Genomic DNA, 20,554 nt, shown 5'->3' with positions numbered 1-20,554 from the left:
CCCTCCCCCAGCGCTTTCCTTCCCTCGCGCCCCCTCCCCTCTCCTCCCTCCCGTCTCCTGTCTTCCTCCTCGGTCGGTAGGAGGGTGGGAGCCTTGGGTCACGCGGGCAATCGTGACCCCGCCCACAAGCCTAGGGGCGTGGCCAAGGCGGGCTTAGAGGCAGGGATGGAGGTGTGGCTGGAGGAGGAGACTGAGGGAGGAGAGGGGGAGGAGCTCACGCGGACGCTGGCATGGCGAGTGCGTCATGACGTCACTAAAAGAAACCCTTATATACAGGCGCCTGGACGCCATCTCGGTCTTTCGCAGATGAAGGTCGGTTTTGGGTATGTGCCTCGTTTTGCAGTCGCTAAGTGGGGTCTTGGCTCGAACCCCCGCGGTCACTCCACCTAAAGTCGTTGTAAACTGCCTGGGACTTACTTCCAGGCTAGTCGCAAACCTTTGCAGGACTCACGGGATGAGGATTGTAGAGGATGGTGTGTTGGGTGCGGGTTCGACGTGAACTCAACAGTCGGGTTGTTGGGCCGAACTGCACAGAAACCTCGGCTTGCGTGCCCTGCCTCTGATGAAGCTTATGTTGGTAGGGACATCTGAGACTGTTGATGAATGCCAACAGCTCTGATGGCGGCACATGCCGAGTCACCGAGTGGGCCTTTGTTAATGTCCTCGGCTGGAGCCACTTCCTCCTGGGAGGCGGGTAACTGGGATAGTCCACGTGGTTCTCTTAAGTGGCTGCATTCCACAGTGCACCATTATTTACATCAGTCTTCGTTAATCTTAACTGTGCAGTGCTGTCTTTAGATTTATAAAACGTTAAGAGTGCCTGTTACAGCCATGAAATTATGGGTGGTGTTGTAAACAACTTGCATAGGTGATAATAAAAAGGACGTAATTAGAAGAAAAGTGAGTTAAACAACCTAATCTTTTTCCTAGGAATGTTGCTAGGCACGAGTGCCACGTGGCTTTGGATATCGTCTGATGGACAGGTAGGAAATGGGTAAATGCAGTGGGAAGCATGAAATTTGCTTAGATGTGACCTCTTCGTTAAGCCTGTGATGGTTTAAGAGTAGTGGGCAGAAGGGATTTCTGAAAAACTTCATTCTGAGGCTTAAATATTTGTGATGTTAATGTCGCACGTGGCTTTGCAGTATGTGTCATTGGTGTCTTTTGCGTTTTCCAGGTCTGTGCTGAGGGAAGGAGAACAGCTGCTGTGGTGAGTTACTGAAGTTCCCTGACAAAGGAAGGTTGAAAGTCCATGCGGTGTGCCACAATGATGACATTTTATTTGCTACTCTTGACTGTGAGGATGACGAGAATTATTACCACCATTATCCTAACTGAGGCACACCAAATGGTGATTTAGAGAAGAGAAAGATGCACTTAAGTTGACATGAAATGAAACTTTTTTCACAGGTCCTAACGCACAAGCATCCCACCCTGGCCATGGGCAGACAGGTGAGAAACCTTTTCATAGTTCATATTTGCCCAGTCCTTTTCGATTACTTTTCTAAGGGGTTACCGATTGCCAAAACTGTGCTGATAACTTAGGGTAGGGTTTTCCTCCTTCGCTTTTCAAACGTGAATTTCTGCACTCTGGATATTTCATGCGAAACCTAAAACAGATACAATGATGTTTGCATAGTTCAGCAGATTGAGTCCTGAAGAGAGGTACCATTTGTCTGATGTGTCTGGTGTAAAACTTTGGCTGGTAACAGCTTAAGGAAAGTGCCACTACTAATCTAGCTTCTCTTTGTAGGCGCTGAAAAGAACCAACTGGGAGTTGGCGTGGTAAGTAAAATAACAACTTAGATACTGGTAGCTGGACAAATATGACAGTGCCACCAGCGGCTCCCTAGGGTTGCCGTCCAGTGCACAGGAAGCACTCGCCGCAACGGGCTTCAGTGTGGCAAGTGGGTTGTGTTAGAGATTCTGGTCCTTGTACTGCTACCGTGTCATGATTAGTCAAAGCAGCCTGCGTGATGATAAGCAAATACTGATTGGACGTGAAGGTCTTATTTATTAGCTCTACCTGATTTCGGGCGTTTTTGTAGATTTGTGAGGGGCAAATTCACTTTTAGCTGTTGTAAAATTGCCCCTATTTCTTTAGGTGGACTTGAGTCTTGGATATGTCTGGACCAGCTTTAGTTTTTTCTGGTGAGTATCGGTGCTTAAAAATATTCTACTAGGTTCAGAACCGTTACTGAGAATGCTGATAGAATACGGTGCTTGGCTAACAAGCTACTAATACTTGATGTCCTGTGTTTGGTTAGTGAATGCATGTTACGCATGCTCTCTGTGGGGTTTTTGTAATGATGTTGATCAAATGTCTGACCTGAAAGGAGCATGTAGACAGATTTAACACTGAAAAACCCTGTGACAAAGAACACTGAGCAAAGAACTTAATGGTATTAACATTAATAAAAGATGTTTTGTGTGCCTTCTAGCTCTTGGATACACATTTCTTCTGTGGATGGCATGCTTGGGGTAAGACATGCAACAGTGCTTGGCCTCTGTTACTCAGATGTATATTGTTGCTGAAATGTACTTGTCTTAGTAATTGTTAATTGTTAGTGATTTCTGGTGCTAAAAAGCCATGGGCAGTGTTGTTAAATAGTCTAAAGAAATACTTTGTTTTTCAGGTGCCGATTTTGGAGACATTTAATATAAAGGTAATTTGTTTTATTAATCTTAGCTAGTTACTAAGAAAGATGCTGTTGGTGATGATTTTTCAAACTAAAAACAGATGGGAATCTCTCTGAAAAAGAATGAAGCTTTGTTTAATAACTGAAACAGCACCTGGAAAATTTTAGAAATTTGCTTATTGCTACCTGCTCCTAAATTTGGATGTATTTCTGCAGGTGTGAAGAGCTAGCTTGTCGAGAAGGTGGCCTGGAAGAAAGAATTTCAAGCACAGAGGTATGGTAGTTTCGAGTTTGGTTTCTATCTTAGGTGGTTTGAAGCCGATACAATGATGATAACATAGTTCAGCAGACTCACAGTGATGAACAGCAATGTCTTTCGCTCCTATCTGATGTATCCGGCTACAACAATCATTTTATAACCTCAAAAGGGAACTGGCCATTATCTCAGAAAATGGTTCAGGGGTTTTATGTTGTATAAATGTTCCATGTGGTATTATTTTAAGGGTGAAGAACTCATATTTGGAGTTCAGGTTGATAAATTCAGGTTGAAGAAATTTTTTAATAGATTTTTTTATTTTTAGAGAATGGAAGAGAGAAACATTGATTTGTTCCACTTACTTTTATGCATTCATCAGTTGATGTGTATGCCAAGGATTGAACCTGTGCCTTTGGCATACCAGGACTACATACAGTCTAACCAACTGAGCTATCTGGCCAGGGCATTGCAATAAAAATTTATAGAGAATATACCAGTCTAGGTTATACCAGAGTTATATAGCTGTTGTATTTTATGTCATTAGCTTTAATTTTGCACTTAGAGTCACAGCAGAATTGACAGGAAGTACGGAGTTCCCGTATGCCCTGGAACTGCACAGCTCACGGTCAGCATCCAGCAGTCAAACCTACAGACAGGACACACTGTGGCCATCCAAAGTCTATAGCTTACGCTGGGGTTCACTCACGGTGTACTGTCTGGGTCTGGCCAAACGTATAGTGACACATTCGTCGTCGTACTATACAGAATAGGGTCACTGCCCTAAGTGTTGTTTTCCAAAAGTAATAACAGGAGTAAGGTAGGGCACAGTTCTAATGACTGTCCTTTTTTCCATCTCCAGGCAGACCTGTCACCCTGAAGGTTTCCAGGTGAGTCAGGCGTGGGTCTAGTGATAACGTAGACTGTGACCGGTGATGCTCTGATTCTGCCAAATGAACTAGAATGATATCACTCACAAAACCGTTCCATTTTGAATCTGAGGTTACTTGACCAACAAGCATCACGAGCTTTCTTTTTTTGGGTCACCATTAACGCATTATCTTTGCTTTCAGGCACTTAGGACGGCGGTCAGGCGGCTGACTGGCCCGCTGAAGGTAAGCCCGGAAAAGAGCAGTACCACCTTATTCCAGAATATATGATGATCTACCCACCTTGAACTCTCTCACTGATCACTTGATGAGTACAGAAGATCTGATATTCTGTGTGCTTCAAATGCCGTTAGAATTGAAAGACAGAAATGCCATTAGAACTGAGATACGGAAGTGTGACTAAAAATGGCCATTTTCTTGCAGGGAGCTGGATGGGTGCTCCTGAGGTAGAAGATCAAATAACTGGGTTTTAATAAAACTTTATGTGCAAACCACCTGATCCAGTCTGCTTATTCCAACTTAATGGGACGAAGAGAAGAAAATAGGACAGCTTTGTAATTTGACCCCCTAGGCAGTCCCAGTTTCACTCAGAAGACAAACAGCGTGTCTGTCCATGTGCATTTTACATGATGTCTTAGGTTTGAAAGTGCAGTTTATGCTGAGGAGTGTGGTCTTAAGTGTTCAGAATGGGCCATTGAGTTTATGCAGATAAAATTGCAAAGAAAAGCAGGTGAGCTCTTTAATGCCAACTAGTGGGGGAAGTGCTGAAATTCGAACCTTCTATTTGCTCCAAGCACCGGGTGCTGGGTCTCTGGTTAAAATAGATGTGTAAGGTGAAGTGACTGGCTGTCTTTGGGTTGGATCACCTCCAAAAGATGCGTATTGGAAAGAAGAAAAAGCTAACAGTAAGGCACATTAAGTTTTTTGAGGCCATTTAGTGCTGTGGTTACAAAAATGTCCTTGTCTTTAGAAAATCAGTTTAGGAGAACATTTTGCAAATAGAGTTATGGAGATGTGCTCAGGTAAATGAGAACATTAATTTAACCGAGGGGTTTACCAGCCACTTCCTCCAAAAACATTAACTTGGGCTCCTGACAGCATTGAAATGCCAAATTAAAACTCACGTTCTAATGTTGCACTTGGAGCATTGAGTTGCAGTTTCGCTTAGGACTTCATGCTGCATAACTCAAAAGTTGTAGATACTGCAAATCTGAATCAGGATAAAGGTGGGCAGTCCTTTTCTCCAAATAATTGGTGCTGTTACGGTGATAGTTTCAGTGTATGAGGAAATAGTCCAAGTTGCTAACCCTAGCTGCATTGACACCCGTACTTGGAAGTTACTTGGACTTGATGCTTGCTGTTCTGCAGGAGAGTTCAAGTGCCCACATTACTTCTGGTTCCTGGTCCATACCTAAATGTCCTCCCAGGGGCCTCCAGACCCTGTATAAAATGGGACCATCCCCACTCAGGTGCTACCTCTTAAAACTTTAAATTACTCATGGTCTCACCTACTGGAACGCAACTCCATGAAGGGTTTTTTGTATTGCGGTATTTCCAAGCCTTCAATCAGGCTGGAGTTGTATCATAATTAGGTGTGATCAGGTGAAATCTTTGAGAAGAGTTGGTGACTGGGTGCTGAAAGGCTGAAGATCAAATATCCTGATTTTGAAATTGGGGTAGAAGAAACAAACCTATTTGGGGACAGGAAGAAAAGGCCATGGCTACCAGACACTGGCCATCTGGAGGAGCCTTAGTCTCTGAAAAGCCCCCGTGGTACAGGGGCGCCCGCTTGCTGGGAGATAGGCTTCATGGAATGCCAACCCTGTTTACAGTATGGGGACTGGACTCTAACTGGTGTGACCCTAGAAACCAGTGGGAAGTTGGACAATAGTGTGGGCCTTCAGGTTTTAGGGCCCCGTAATTCCCGTAACCTGGCTGTGCGTGGGAAGGTGTGTAAGGTGGTATTAGAGCCCCGGTACCTGGTGTGAGTCCCGGATCCTGAATCATTGGAAAGTGCCGCCCATTCCTCAAGGGAGCGCTCATGTAATTCATAGGAGGACAATGGTTATTGGTGAAAACAAAAACAGCGTTTTATGGAGAAATCTTGGACTTTTTTGGCTAATCCAATATGAATTTTGATAATACAGCATCATATTGTGGAATTTCAGCCATTAAATCTGGACGTTGCATAGACGTGATCTTGGCAGCTGGTGTGGCAGTGGGAGGGGCACGTGGAACACTTGTGCCACGACCCTCAGTAGTTTTCTCCTGGGAAAGCCGATGTCTTGAGTTGCTGGCTTTTCCTGTGGAACGCCATCTTCACTTGAGAAAGTTAAGATCATCCCTATTTGGATACTTGGCAGGTATTTTCTCACAAATGAACAAGTAAGTGTGGGAGAAACTGATGGCATTTGTTGCCAGTGATAAAATTCAAGCTTCAACGGAAAATGGGGATTTCGGAAAGCTTGCATCTGTCAGTGAGCTCACAGCCTTTCCACGCTCAGCCTTTTGTGACGAGCTCTCTGGTGGTACTAATGCATGCGGTTTTTAGGGATTGCATGATGAAATGTGGCGACTTTGGGAAGGCTGGCAAAACTCAGTGGACTAATAAGTTCCAAATGATGAATGTTTGGTGTGTTATAAAATTACTCAGAAGTAAAAGTGACAAATTATGAAAAGGGCCAGAGGACTTGGAAAAGTTCATCTGTATGATTCAGATTCCCCTTTGCAAGTAACCTGTGTAGTATCAAGGAAGACTTTCCATAATTACCAGAAAAGGCCATTCAAATATGCTTCCTTTTTTCAACTTTGTGAGGCCAGATTTTCTTTATATATTTCAACCAAAGCAATCGCAGCAGATGGAATGCAGCAAAAACGAGAACCCAGTGTCTTTTAAGCCAGGTCTCAGAAAGATGTGCAGGAATGAATGTAAAAATGTCACTCTTCCAATTTTTGTGTATTTTCTAATAAGAGAACTTTTTAAATAAAAATATACTAGTTGTTAATGTATTAATAAGTACTTAAGAAATCTGAATTCCTACCATAGTGGTGGACCTCTAAAGAGCTCTTTGGGGTCCCCCAATTTTTAAAGGCTGTGAGGAGGCCTGAGACCAAAAAGCGTGAGAACTGTGGCTACAGTGGAAGAAACAGGAGCCCAGACAGGGTAAGCTGGATTGGACCGAGGCCGTGTAACCAGAGGTAACGCCAGTCCTTAAATCCAGGTGTCTCCAGGTCACAGGAGGTTTTTTTGGCTGGGTCCGTTGTAAACACAAAAGACTGATGTTGATAAGCACTTACTGTGTGACTTAGGTGTGCAGTTGTTCTGTAGAAAACCTACCCTTTTTATTAGGTAAAATGGTTCTACCTGGTTATGGCTCATGAGTAACTCCTGAGAAAAAAGTATCCTTAAGATGCATCTGAACAAAAAAGCAAAAAGAAATGGGAGCAGTGTCTGAGCTCCGGTTCACAGAGGGGAATTCTGGGAAAAGACAGCAGCTGTATAGGTGCATTGTGTTACCCGAAGCCCACGAGCATAAAACAGCCCCATGGGACTCATCACCTGACACGCCTTCCCCAAGAGGAGAATTTGTTCACAAGGCAAAGCTCTCTTGAAGCTAATAACTATCCACGTTGTAGCTGGCAGTTGCTTACCATGTTTTTAAAACTTGCAACATAAGATAAATCTAAATTGCCTAGGAGGCTGGGGATTGGATTTGAAATGTTTATAAAGTTTCACTCCACCTCAGTGATGAAGATCTAAAATAGTGACGTGTCCCTGGATTTTAGAATGAGCATTTTCTTTCCCCTCTGACAGGCAGGACTGAAGACAAGCTGAGTGATGTGCCCCTACGTGACTGGGTCTCTGAGATGCTGACACAGGGTGGTGGGACTTCCGGGGCCCCAGGGCCTTGGGTTAGTTGTAGCCTAGAAATCAGCCTACAGATTTGGGGTATTTTCTGTCACTCATCTGCGCATAGAAAGACAATATTTTGATCAGAATGAGACTAAACAGTGAAGAGTGAATTTATTATATTTAAGACCTGGGTAACATGCTTGTGGGATAAGTGGATGTAAAAGCGCATTTTCCTGCTCAATAACGGGCATCTCTAGAGAGTCTGCCCACGGAGAAAGGGCAGGCAGAGTTGGGCAGCCTCTCTTACCAGGAGAACCTGCCAGCAAGGATTTTCTGGCTCCAGAGTCTTCCCACAGCTGGGGAGCCACTGTTAAGGGCCAACTGGAGGGGAACACTCCACCTAGCGGAGCGGCTGTCTGCAGTGGGGGAGGGCCTTGACGCTCCTCACAGCCCCCTGGGCAGCAGAAATCAGACCTGGAAGTGAAGCTGCTTTTACTTTCCAAGAGGTTATAGTATCGCCTGCTTGGAGCCCTGAGAAAAGCAGGCAGGGATAGAGGCCGATACTTGGTGTTGACACGTTATAAATCAAGACTGTCAAAGCAAAAGTGAAGATTATGTAGAGAAGAACAATTTCAATCATCAAGGCCTTGTTCCTATTTTATATTTATGAATCATAAGCTGTAATTTGTGTCGATAACATACTTTCAAAAAATTGAGCAAAAGTTATTCAGCAATTAGTTATTTTTAAAAAATAGAAATAGAAGCAATACTGATTCATAAATTGGCTTTTTTTTCACTACAGATAGTCAGTAGTACTTTATAATCTTAAATTATAAAGTACACAGATAGACCTGTATCTGATTCCAGAAGGGAGGGCAGTCTTACATCTGTGCCATGCCTCACCGTTTTTCAGAGCATTTTCACTCCCATTGTCTTCCACATACATTGTCTCCTCTGGTTCTGGCAAGGTGCGGTGGCCAGGGCAGGCAGTTTGTGTTTCCCATAAGCAGGAGGGAGGCCAAGAGGCTCCGGCAACTTGCTCGAGGTGCAGCAATGACTAGGACTTTGTGGACTTCAGTGATGTTCTGCGTTACAGCACGTGGCTTCTCCCTGTTATGTCGATAGCTGGCTGAATTCACAGGATTCTCTGGATGACGCCAGTTAAACTGACTCCTCCAGCAACTCACCAGTCTCAGGGGCACTTATTTTCTCACATTCCGCACATGATTTGATTACTTCTGTCCTGAGTGCACAGTCTACTATCCAGGTATGAAAACTGTGATTAGGAAACAGCCGCTATATTACTCCACAAAGGGCCTTCTTTCACACCTCTCCAAGTAAAAAAGAAACCTCAAAAACACCCTACTCACATTATCAAGTGCAAGACTGGTTACCTTCTATATGTCTCTTCTTTGTGGTGAAGAATGTAGCCTGGAGCCCTTCCACCTAAAGACAGGTCAGATGTGTGAACTTGAATCTGATTTTAGCCTTGAGGGAGCAAAGAGGATGAAACTTCAAAGTTCAACTTTCTGGACGGTGTGGATGACTCCATGAGTTCCTTTCCACTTCTGAGTCTGTCGGCCAGGAGACCTGGATATGATAGGGCTTCAGGTCCTCGGGAGGGATGACATCTGGGGCATTGCTCATGAGGTCGTGCCCCCGGAAGGATTTGGGGAAGGCTATGACATCTCTGATGCTCGGCGATCCAGTGATGATGCATATCAGTCTGTCCAACCCTGTGAGTAAAACACAAAGTCAACAGGGGACAATGTAGTCGGAGGCTGGGAGCGACTCAGTTTCCCTTAAAGGTTGTAGAGAACTTTTCAAAAAGAATCTTTAATAGGCTGCAGCCAAGCACAGTTCCCAGTCTTTTCAAGGACCTTTTGTGTGTTTGAGGTTATTTTCTGTCTCATTTTAGAAAAATGCTCAGGACTTGTTCACGTCAGCTGGCATGCATGGGGACAGCTCACTCAAGGCTGAGCAAAATTCGGTGCCGTGCAGGTGACTCTAAGGACACAGAAGCAGGTCCCTGTGGTTGAGGGTCCACATCCTAGGTGAGCTTTCTAGAATTTCTCACACTCTCCCTGACTTGATCAAAGCAGCGAGGTGAGCACCCTCAGCCGTCAGGAGGGCCCTGGCACCGAGCCGGCAGCTGGGCCAGGCAGCCAGGCTTCCTAGACTCCTGCCAATGTGTTGGAGGCCCCAGGGGCTGAGCAATAGTGACTTAAAACCACGCAGTTCCATTCTATTAAAAAAATCTTCTAAATGCGAATTATCAGTTAAGTTTTAGCTTTATCATGGTAAAGTGTATTTTTCACACACTCGTATATCAATGAAATGAAAGCCCAAACTTAAATTCTGTAGAACCCTTGGGCTCACCCCCTCCCTATTTTCCTCCCCCACACCACCCTCTAAGCTGGGAGCCCAAATTTGAGACAGTGTGATAGAATGAAATTTGGCTTGCAAAGACAGGCTGTTTACCTAAGGCGATTCCTCCGTGAGGGGGCGCCCCCGAGTCTAAAGCCTGGAGCAGGTGGGAGAGCAATGTCACGTCTTCCTGAAATTCCAAAGATAATTCCATTTCAGCACACACTGAGGGCACACTACACAGCACACAGTGTGCTTAGGCGTGAAAGGAAAATACAGGGGGATTAAAAAATGACTTAAAGAGGTTTAGTGAAGTAAGATAATGGGACAAATCGCAGGTGTTAAAACCTGCAGAGAAGTGCCTGGTGCTCAGTAAATGCAGCTATTATACTGATAATGCAGACCTAGCAAGGCTACGGGGGACCAACCAAGGCTAAGGGTGGCGGGGGGGGGGGGGGGGCTCCAAACAGCAGGAGGAAAGCAGGGAACCATCCCGTCCCAGGGACTAAGGAGGACCGGAGGAAGCAACCCTGTCCAATGCTGCTGGGAGGTGGGAGTGCTCGGAGGGGAGGGCAGGCCACTGGGCTTGGGGACAAGGAACTCTTGTGGGACAAGGTATGTAGAAATGCTGACAGTGTCTGGAAATGGTCACCTAACCAGGTTGCAGATCAGAACCAGGCAGGAGCTTTCCGGAACAAACACCACAGCCTCACACTTAGAGCTTTTCCTTTAACTGGTCTGGGGTGAGAGGGAGTGTTTCGTTTTCAATGCCTTTCAAGCGATCCCACCCCCCTTGGCAGCAGAGCTGGGGGCGCTGCTGTGTGGGGAGAGGCAGGCGCACTCTGACACCTCTGAGAAGCCTGACACTGAAGACAGGTGGGCGGCAGGCTGCTGCCCGGACGCTGCCCGTAACGCTGGTGGGCATCGGCTGTCCTGAGTTCTCCACGGCTGCTCTGAAAAACCAAGTTCTTCCATCCCATGCCACCCCCCTGGGTTAATCCACAAGGGGACCTTTCAGGATCAGAGCTGGACCTTTCCTTCCCTAGACCTGTCCTCGCCGTCTACAGAATCACCACCCCATGGCAGACTCCGAGCCCGAGCCCGTCCAGACTCGGCAGAATCCCGATCACCCTGCTCTGCCTGCCACTGACTGCAGCAGCAGCGGCCGAGTGACACAGGCTCCCGTCACGCCTCCCTCTTCCTCTGCATCCTCAGCTGTTTCAGTCATTTCACTTCGGAGGACAGGAGCTTGGGGTCAAGAGCCACCTGCCGGGATCTGAATCCTAACCTCACTTACTCCTGTGCTGGCATGAGGCGGGGCAGCGAATTACAAGGCCTCACGCTCTCAGCTGTGAAATGGGCAGAGTGAGGGCGTTCATCCCCAAGAAGTGACAGTGAGAAGTCTGTCCGTGCATCACGGTATTAAACAGTGTGCAGCATAAAATAAGCACTAATGAGCAGCTATTACCATTTACTTTCAAAGTCTTACACTAAAGACAGGAAGATAAGCCAATACTGTGCTGTATCTAGTGAGTCCTGCATTCATAACAAACCTTAACACACGAAAAGGCCAGGTTGGAAGATGGTTACCTTCAGTAACGTCTCCAGGATGTAGCGCTGGAGCTGAGCGTTGTGAATTCGGATAGAACCACCTCCTATCTCGTTGCCATTTAGAACCAAGTCATAGTGTTGGCTACGGACCTAGAAGATACACAGCATCTTTACGTCAGGGAATGTTAACTACTGACTCAGACCCCACGATTTCTCCTGGGGCTTTCAGACTGAAATCGGAAGTTCCCTGCCTTCGTTTCCACGTTTCCTTTACCTTCCCAGGACCCACAGGGTACCTTTTCAGGCTCGGTGTGTAGGAGGTGGACGTCACTGGGGTGGGGAGCCGTGAACGGGTGGTGGGCAGACTCCAGTTCTCCGGGATGTTCTTCCTTGGGAAGGAACAGTGGGAAATCCACCACCCAAAGGAAGGAGAACAGGGCTGGGTCACGGAGCACCACTCCTCTCGCTTCTAGAAGGTCAGCACATTCCAGGCGTAATTTTCCCAGCAGAGAGCACTGTAAACAGAAGCACGAGCACCGAGTTAACTGCCGGGATGGAGTAGTCAGCAGATGACACCGTCTAGATTCTGAAGCCAGGCTGTTCTCGGAGAAGGGACTAGCCAGTTAACAGAGGAGACACCTAAGCCTCTCAGGAGACAGTGGTCTGAGGCCCATCTGACTGAAACAGGCTAAGAAGAACCGTCAGACTCTGTGACTCGGTGACTGGGAGCACCGGTGTCCGCTGGACGACCTGGGTCTGAATCTCAGTTTGCTGCTGGCTTGACCGCACCCCGTCCCACAGTGAAACGGAGATAAAAGAGCTACTCCAAAGGGCAGTGGTGACAATTCCGTGGGATAAGGCCTGGAAGGGGCAGTATGACGAGTCCCTCTTCTGACTATTTCTGCACTGCTCCTGAGGGCTGTGCCGAGGATCTGCTGAGTGCCTGGCACGTAGTTAATGCTCAACAAACACTGGCTGCTATGAGGAAGGCAGTGTGGCTTAGAGGCTAACTTAGAGTGTGGCCTTGGGAACCAGACCTGGAGGGTCAGAAAAGAAAATCTGGCTTTTCCACTTCCCTGCTGTATGCAAGCAAATTTTTAACTTCTGAGTCTCGGTTTTCTTACTTTCACAATGGTAACAGTATCAGTACTTCTTCTTAAAAAAAAAGATTTATTTGTCTATTTTTAGATAGAGGGGAAAGGAGGACAAAAGAGAGGGAGAGAGACATCAATGTGTGGCCACCTCTCATGGGCCCCCTGCTGGGGACCTGGCCTGTGATGTAGGCATGTGCCCTGACTGGGAATCGAACTGGCGACCCTTTGGTTCGCAGGCCAGTGCTCAATCCACTAGGCCACAGGAGCCAGGGCAGTATCAGTACTTCTTGACCTTTACTGTCTACTTCCAGTGCTCCTCTGACTTTGACCCCACTGTTGTATGTTTTACCATGGTCTCTGCAGCTGCGTCCAGTCTCCGTGAACCTCCTGCAGCACAGTGACCCAGCCAGTGGGTGGTGGAAAGTGCCCCTCCCAGTGGCTGCTCCTGAGGAAGAGGGTCCTGCCACGCCCAGGTGGGCCAGGTGTCTGCCAGCCCAGCAGCCCTCCAGCAGGCTGACATGCATTACGTGCAAAAGTTAGTGACTACCAAATTTTCTTAATTTGCAAAATCTTGCAATTGAAAATATGTTTTCACAATTGTACCCTGAGTGCCAACAGCTCTCCACCCAAGTGGCTTTCCTCATCCATGTCTTGTGTGAGCAATGTGGAGGATGGTCGTGGAAACAACACTAGTTTTTCTACCATGCAGTGTGAAGGGCTGAAAGATGTTTTCCCATATAAAAACTCATGCCAGCCAGTCCCAGTCTGTGAAGCTGGCAATTTCCAGGATGCACTGTCTGCACAGGAGAGGGGAGCTGCACTCCACCCAATAGCCCGGAGCCTGGGGCAGCGTTTCTTACTGCTCTCCTGTGCTCTCCGGCGGTGAGCAGGACCACATCCTCCTCCTGGGCCTCCAGTTGCCCAACGAGTCCCCATCCCTGTTCCTCCATCACAAACTTGGCAACTGGTGTATTCCAGTTCTGACTGGCTTTCAGGACCACAGGCAGGACTTCCTGTGATAAAGAAAAAGACATTTGATTTTGTTACAGTACAAAGATTTCTTGTTCTCAATAGAAGAGAATTTACATGAGATTATCTATTCCTTCCCTGAGCCCCTTTCCAACGATACTAAAGGAATTTAAAGAGTCATCTCAGAATAATGAAAAACAAACAAGAATGAGGGTCGGAGGGATGTCAGCAGATAAGAGATTTGTGCACGTTTTTGGCAGATCGTGAGTGAATGGAATGGGAACGACTGAAGAAGCAAGGCGCAGGGAGCTCTGGCCCAGAGAACTGTGGGGCAGCCTCAGCACGAGAAGGCACTGGTTTTACCTGCAGAATCCTAGAGATGCCCAGGACTCCTGAGGCTTTGGGTCCCCAGGGCAATGGCCCATGGCCCTGCCGCTCACCCTAATCCGAACCTAACCATTCACAAAGACCCCTGCAAGGGCCCGGTGCTCCCAATCAGCTCTGTGAATGCTTGAATGTGCGCAATCAACAATCGCTGCACACTGAAGAACCTCTGCAGTACAATCCTCTCCCCCCAAATCCCCCCAAACAAATCCACAACCAAGATAAGAAAGACCCAAGAGCAAAGAGAGAATTTAGGCACGAAAAAAGGACTTAAACCTCAAAGGCAGTCACAGATATTTTTAACAATAAAACCAAGTTTAAAATGCAATGAAAAGAATAAAGAGCTCCTGGGAAATAAAAATGGGATTGCTGAAAAAAACCCCAAAAAACCCTCAACAGAAGAGTTGAACAATCTCCTGGGTGGGGAGGGGGGCGGCAGGGGTGGTGGGGGCGGGGTGGGGAGAGGAAGAGATGGGAAAGGACGCAGAAAAAAAGAAAAAAGACATACATGTTACAAAAAGAGGTCCAAAGGACAACTAAAAGAAATTCCAAAAAGGGACACTAGAGAAAATGATAAGGTCAAAATAATTAGATAAAAAAGAATTCTGCACCAATGAAAGACGCGTGCCTCAGTGAGTTGAAAGGGCCCTTCAAGTGCACAGGACATGGAAAAGTGATGCAAAGCTACACAAGCTGAGGTTTCAGAACATCGAGAATTGGGGGGCTGAAGGCTCCCAAAGGAAAAAAATTAGGTTTGCTACGAAGGAATAAATCTAGGCCGGCACCGGACTTCTCACCAGCAGACAGAGGAGGAAACTAAGAAACTGAAGCAGCTCCGTCAACAAGCAGGGCTGTGTTGTCTAACACAGCGGCCGCCCGTCACACGCAGCTATATCAATTTAAATGAAATTAAGTTAAATATTCACTTCTTCGGGCACGCTAGCCACATTCCAAGCCTTCAAGCGCTGCTCTGGCCACTGGCTGCCATTTAGCCCGATGCGGACGTGGAACCTTCCCACCTCACAGAAAGTTCTACCGAACAGCACTGTTCTACAGGGAGGTGCCCTCCAATTCAGAATTTTACACAGAGCAGAACTGTTAGGCAAGTGAGGTTTTGAACACAGAGACATCTTTGGACCTGTAAGGATTCTGAAAGTTTCTCTCCCACATACTTTCTTAGGAAGGACCTGAGGATCAACTCCTGCCCGGGTAAGAAGGAGGACGACTGGGGTCGAGGACAAGAGTGGCTTTGACACAGAAGAGGAGTGAAGGAAAGGTCCGGGAAGCAGGTGCGCACAGGGACAGAGTAACAGGTAAGGCCCGTGTCTGGGAGCCTCACCTCCCATCGCAGGAAGTTAACAAAGTTTGAAACAGACTTTTTTAAAAGGCAGTATGGTGTGGGGCTGGTGCGGCACGAGCCACAGCAAACACTGTGGGAGTTTCACTATTACTGGTTTTTTTCAAGTGAAAAGGAAAATCTTGGGCATATGGGGCTTCATTTATTTTCCTAACCAGATTAAAGTACCATTGTTTATTTAAAAGCTTATGACTGAACTTACATTCTCATCAATGGTGAATTTTTAAAAAGATTTTATTTATTTATTTTTGGAGAGAGGAGAAAAGAGGGAGAGAGACAGGGTGAGAAACATCCACGTGTGGTTACCTCTTGCACGCCCCCAACTGGGGACCTGGCCCACAACCCAGGCACGAGTCCTGACTGAGAGCCGAACCAGTGACCTGTTGGTTCACAGGCCTGCACTCAACCCACTGAGCCACACCAGCCAGGGCTGACTAATGGTGAATTTGACTGTTTAAGCTGAAGTCTTAGAATTGTACCCAGGGGTAAGGTTAAGTTTAAAAAGAAAAAGAAAAAGAAAAAGTAGAATGATCTGAAGTAACAAGACTGTCAAAACTAATGACAGTGAAAGAGCTCAAGCGATTATTTAAAATATTAAATCTCTAAAAGCAGGGAAAAAACTGCTCTGATGAACTCCTTACCTGATCAAAATGGTCAGCTGCAAATTTTCTAATGGACTCAATGTCTTTCCTTGTTAAGTATTTCTGATGAAAGAAAATCAAAGTAAACTCATCAATATGACACTGAACTTCGTAAACATGTTTATGATAGCAAATGGGATACAAATACACTCTGACTCTTTACATCACAACAGTAGGATTCAAATAAAATTTTAATTTCTACTGCCAAATGTCAACATTTTAAAGCTTGCTACAGGGCTATTTCCCCTTAACACGCAGCTCTCACTGGGAGAAGCTGTGCATGTGTCCTGTGTAATAACCAGGGTAAGTGTTCAAAATGGTCTCCACATCTAACTGTGAAGGAAAAAATGACTTTTAGATCAACAGGAGGACTCAGAATTTAATTATTTCAGGTCTCTTCCAATTTGTTATATCTTACTTTTCGTAAACTATCTCCATGCCTTTCTAAGTGGGGCACTGCCATCATAACTAGTGTTCATGGGCCACCGAACTGGGCGCGGGGGACTCGCAGCCCTGCACGTCTTACAGTCGCTCGGGGAAGAACGGACACCCTTGAACTGGGGTGGAGGTGGGAACAGGCAACATATGTTAGATGAGTTCGCAGTTTACCCAGACACACTCCCACGTCTGGACTAGAGATGGGACGCCACCTGACCCTCCACTGAACACGCGCAGTGAACAGAATGCAATGAGACGGAATTCTTACCCTGAGTTTGAATATACCCAACGTGCTCATGCACCCGAATGACCAGTCTTTCAAATAGCAATCTTATTCAGGCACCAACAGGCCTGGGCTGTCCTGGGCTAAGCTGACAGCCTTTGGACAAACTGAGGCTGGAGACAGAACAGGGATGAGATTTCATGCTCATTGCTGGTGGAAATGACCCCAAACGAAGCAGGTGTCTCGCAGCATTGTTTACATGGGAAACGGCTCTAGGTCTTGAGCATAAAGTCACGCTTATCAGGTTTTTTGCTCTCTACTTATAGGTTCTACTTAAAGTCTACTTATAGACTTTACATAAGGATATATGTTCTCTTTTGTAGGGCCGTTTTTATGAGTTTATTTGACAAGAAGAGCATACTTATTTAAAGAGATTGTTCTTTCTCAAGTTGAAACCTGCCCACGTTGAACTCAGTGACTTTGTGCAAACTCTAGAGAAAGCAAAGGACTGTGCGTCACTTACTGCTCCTCCAGGGACACGTATGGCTTTGACGGTTCCTTGGGGTCCACTGAGTGCGTCTTGAAGAAATCTAACCTCCGTGTTTCTGAACACATCACTGACATCTACAATCTGGAAAATTGGTAAAAGAACAAGCAGATTTTGTTACATCTACAGAGCGGTTCCCGTGGGTTGGGCGCTGTGGTGAGTGTGAGCACACTTCGCATTAGTACTGATTCATCGCCTCCGCAAAACAAGTGTGAGGGAGGCACTGGGATTATCCCCACTTAAAACAGGAAACCAAGGCCCAGAGAAGGCGAGAACGTGCCCAAGATGACACGGCTACTAAGCGGCCGAGCCTGAACCGACGCAGCCCTGCTTAAGAACCACCAGTCCGTAGTCCAAAGAAGAAACAAGGACGCAGACTGGCAGCCAGGGGCTGGCAGTTAGGACGTTCTGGGCACCGAACTTTTTCATTCTAAGAACGGAGCACCGCTATTCACAGATGAGGCGGAACTCGGCTCCTAACGCGTCTGCAGGAGAACCGATACAGAAATGTCAGTAGCGTTAGGGAGGAAGGGGCTGTGGCTAGGAGCAAACAACGAGAGGCTTGCTGATGGAAACTGCGCCACGTAGATTCTGCCTGTGCCCTTAGTCGACTGTGTAGTGATCTTAATACTTGGAATAAACATTTCCACATCTTTGAGCTCTTTAAAGACCATGGAAAAAGAATAAATAACTTACAATCATTTGCCTTCCAAATGCCATTTTAGCCCTAGAAACACCGAAGAGGAAAGCACAGGTTTTTCTTTCTTTTAAGTTACCATTGGTGTCCATGTGATTAATAACTTGTCAGTAATATAAACTTTTCAGCAAGAAGCCTGCTCTTCGGAAATGGGTTTTAGAACACAGCAGACACACACGGGGGTTGTACTGGCAGCCCGCTATGATCCTCTCCTGCTGTAGCTCCAAAACAGCAGAAGGAACAAGCCCAGGTAACAAGAAAAGATACGACAGAACCACATGTGTGGCTGGACGTAGATTTCAAAGTGGGTCAAAAGACTGCGGGACTCTGGGGGCGGAGACCTGGAAGACGGAAGCGTTGGTACCTTCATCCCAAAGCGAGTGTCAGGCTTATCCGTTCCATAGCTGGCTAACGCCTCAGCAAAAGTCATACAGGGAAAAGGCACCCCCACCGGGCCTTTGTCTTTGGGCCAGGAATACTGGAGCAAACCCTCAATGAGACTGCGGATCCCGGTCTGGTCTACAAAAGACATCTCTATGTCAATCTGAAACCAAATAACATATGGAAACTAACTTGAACAGCCGCAGTATTAATATAGACATACTTACATATTTCTCTGGCTTTAAGTTACCATACAATTCTGGACGTAAATACTTACTACGTGGGGGAATAATTATTATACATCTGTTTTCTGTCAGACACTATGCTAACGCTTTACATACATCATCAACTTGTTGAGTTCCCAAGACTATTTCATGGCTTATGGCTCAGGGAGGCTGAGCAACTTGCCTGTGTATGTGTAGCTAGGAAGCAGGAAAGCTACCCTCGATCCCAGGTCTGTCCACCTTCAAAGCTTACGATTTTTTAGCTTCCCCACTCTGATCAGTGTGCTACCAAACAGAAACCAATTGTAATAGCCCTGAGAGCTTAAACCCCAACATACAGATTGCTAGTTCTTAATGCACTCCAGGCATTTTAAGAATGTTATCGTGGCCATTCAACACTGTAGGAACCTCTGATGCCACTGAGCGTGGCATCCCTCAGTTGGCAGCCACGCTCCTTCTGAAAAGGACACATAAAATAGGCCAAGAACTAAATAATGAACGCCGCACTGCCGGATAGTCCCATTAACTGTCTGACGGGTATGATGCAATGAGAAGGGAAGTACGGTAACTGCTGTCCTGGTCTGCAAACACTGGCTGCAGCGAGGCGGAGTGAGTGAGAGACGAGAGAACGCAGCTTTGTACCTGAGTGAACTCGGGCTGCCTGTCTGGCCGTGAACCTTCATCTCGGTAACATCTGGCAACCTGGAAGTACCTACAATTGAAAAACAGCATTAAGGGAGGCATGATTCTACTAAGGCACACACGCTTCTCCCCTAGAGTTCACGGCAGTGCGGGCTGTGAGGTACATTAATAATACTACCTGAAGGGCGTGTGAGCAACCTAACCTAGTCGGACACAGCTGACCCGTGAGGACTGAACTATGGTATGTATTGTTTGCACACACAAAGGCACCTTTGGATAGTCACCCACTAGCCTGGCATGCCAGGTGGCCCGTGCTCCTTCATACATCCCGTCTTGGCCACAGTGACTACCTGTTGTCCCAGGCCCGCCCGGAGCTCTCCTGGGCTGTGCTGTTCGGCTTGAGTCTTCATCCGGCAACAAGCGGCTCTGTCCCAGGAGGAGCAGCTCCCAGAGCTTTTGACATTTCCCCAAATCATACAATTGCAAACCTCTTAACACCTACTCTGCAATCTCAATGCACTTCATTTTCGTGTATATCACCGCTGGTTTTTGGCCCAGAGCTCCCTCTACACACGGAGTCCACCCAACAAATGTTTACTGAGGGATGGCTACACATTTTTAGAGGGTTTCTTTGCACACATTTTCCAAACTCGCACACACATTTTCTAAACTTTTAACAGCTCAGACCAATTTTTCCCCCCTTTTTTCCCCATTTCCTTCCCACCTTCCCTTTCCTACTAACTACTAGCACAGAGAAAGCTCACCGGTCTAAACCGCCGACCATCAGGAGCTGTTTAAACTGTTGTGGGCTCTGAGGAAGAGAATAGAATTTTCCAGGTTCCCTGGATGGGATTACAAACTCTTTTGCGCCCTTTTAACAAGAGAGAGAGAGAGGGTGAATTACTGAATAAGTCCACTGACTGCATAAACAGATTAAATACCAAAGTGTAGAAATGTCAGTTTTTAATGAACAAGTGATTTATGTTTAAGGAACCAAGTCACTGTTGATTTGCATCTAAAAATCCGGAAGAAAACTCATGCAGAATACAAGAATTCTGTCTCAAAATACTGACCCATATAATTTCTCAACTTTCCTTTTTAATGAAAAATACAGTTTTACTAAAGGATCTAAAGGGAGACCTCAGTGATGCCCACGTTAAAATGACTGCAATCAAAACCCATCTGGGGTTTTTTTCTGCTCAGTTTTGACATTTTGAAGAATAAAAGATTGAGAACAGTGAGAGCCTTGGCCTATTTCTGAGGTTCCCAGATCAGTCCATCGGCCTCATGTCTGCTGCACTCAGCTCTTTTTAAAATTAACTTCACTGGGGTGACACTGGTTAATTCACCACCCCAGCCAAGTCTCCTTCCATCACCATTCACACCCCTTCTGCACTCCACACT

At 46.4% G+C, this 20,554-nt stretch overlaps 1 protein-coding gene, 1 long non-coding RNA gene and 10 other non-coding genes across 13 annotated transcripts in view; 11 read left to right on the top strand and 1 right to left on the bottom strand.

Annotated features, from left to right (window-relative positions):
• The first annotated feature begins 256 nt into the window (after positions 1-256).
• LOC118979041 (uncharacterized) lies at positions 257-4,276 on the top strand. Its single transcript, XR_005064834.1, has 12 exons — positions 257-323; positions 931-983; positions 1,178-1,210; positions 1,411-1,452; positions 1,754-1,785; positions 2,105-2,151; positions 2,442-2,481; positions 2,637-2,666; positions 2,856-2,913; positions 3,755-3,782; positions 3,966-4,007; positions 4,206-4,276. It is a non-coding gene; the product is annotated as an uncharacterized LOC118979041 (long non-coding RNA).
• Positions 549-628, top strand: LOC118979295 (small nucleolar RNA SNORD74). The gene has a single exon (XR_005064884.1). It is a non-coding gene; the product is annotated as a small nucleolar RNA SNORD74 (small nucleolar RNA).
• On the top strand, positions 1,045-1,106 carry LOC118979303 (small nucleolar RNA SNORD75). The gene has a single exon (XR_005064892.1). It is a non-coding gene; the product is annotated as a small nucleolar RNA SNORD75 (small nucleolar RNA).
• Positions 1,261-1,342, top strand: LOC118979289 (small nucleolar RNA SNORD24). Its single transcript, XR_005064879.1, has one exon. It is a non-coding gene; the product is annotated as a small nucleolar RNA SNORD24 (small nucleolar RNA).
• On the top strand, positions 1,620-1,687 carry LOC118979301 (small nucleolar RNA SNORD77). The gene has a single exon (XR_005064890.1). It is a non-coding gene; the product is annotated as a small nucleolar RNA SNORD77 (small nucleolar RNA).
• LOC118979296 (small nucleolar RNA SNORD44) lies at positions 1,969-2,032 on the top strand. The gene has a single exon (XR_005064885.1). It is a non-coding gene; the product is annotated as a small nucleolar RNA SNORD44 (small nucleolar RNA).
• On the top strand, positions 2,302-2,366 carry LOC118979302 (small nucleolar RNA SNORD78). The gene has a single exon (XR_005064891.1). It is a non-coding gene; the product is annotated as a small nucleolar RNA SNORD78 (small nucleolar RNA).
• On the top strand, positions 2,707-2,792 carry LOC118979291 (small nucleolar RNA SNORD79). Its single transcript, XR_005064881.1, has one exon. It is a non-coding gene; the product is annotated as a small nucleolar RNA SNORD79 (small nucleolar RNA).
• LOC118979297 (small nucleolar RNA snR60/Z15/Z230/Z193/J17) lies at positions 2,958-3,037 on the top strand. Its single transcript, XR_005064886.1, has one exon. It is a non-coding gene; the product is annotated as a small nucleolar RNA snR60/Z15/Z230/Z193/J17 (small nucleolar RNA).
• On the top strand, positions 3,820-3,897 carry LOC118979294 (small nucleolar RNA SNORD47). The gene has a single exon (XR_005064883.1). It is a non-coding gene; the product is annotated as a small nucleolar RNA SNORD47 (small nucleolar RNA).
• Positions 4,041-4,115, top strand: LOC118979290 (small nucleolar RNA SNORD81). Its single transcript, XR_005064880.1, has one exon. It is a non-coding gene; the product is annotated as a small nucleolar RNA SNORD81 (small nucleolar RNA).
• A 4,674-nt stretch (positions 4,277-8,950) lies between the features above and the next one.
• DARS2 (aspartyl-tRNA synthetase 2, mitochondrial) overlaps positions 8,951-20,554 on the bottom strand; it is a 27,099-nt gene continuing 15,495 nt past the window's right edge. For both annotated transcript variants that reach the window (XM_037034910.1, XM_037034911.1), the window contains 10 exons: positions 19,915-20,021; positions 19,151-19,220; positions 18,268-18,447; positions 17,183-17,290; positions 15,999-16,061; positions 13,508-13,660; positions 11,850-12,068; positions 11,593-11,703; positions 10,117-10,192; positions 8,951-9,371 (listed from right to left, as the gene is read on the bottom strand). In XM_037034910.1, the coding sequence (XP_036890805.1) occupies positions 9,157-9,371; positions 10,117-10,192; positions 11,593-11,703; positions 11,850-12,068; positions 13,508-13,660; positions 15,999-16,061; positions 17,183-17,290; positions 18,268-18,447; positions 19,151-19,220; positions 19,915-20,021 (1,302 nt within the window). In that variant the 3' untranslated portion in view covers positions 8,951-9,156. The remainder of the gene's footprint in view (positions 9,372-10,116; positions 10,193-11,592; positions 11,704-11,849; positions 12,069-13,507; positions 13,661-15,998; positions 16,062-17,182; positions 17,291-18,267; positions 18,448-19,150; positions 19,221-19,914; positions 20,022-20,554) is intronic.

Source organism: Sturnira hondurensis, unplaced genomic scaffold (genome assembly GCF_014824575.4).
Source record: "Sturnira hondurensis isolate 20B ecotype Veracruz unplaced genomic scaffold, ASM1482457v3 Scaffold0022215, whole genome shotgun sequence".
In the NCBI taxonomy this organism is placed as follows: Eukaryota; Metazoa; Chordata; class Mammalia; order Chiroptera; family Phyllostomidae; genus Sturnira; species Sturnira hondurensis.
This window is presented reverse-complemented; position numbering and strand designations above follow the sequence as displayed.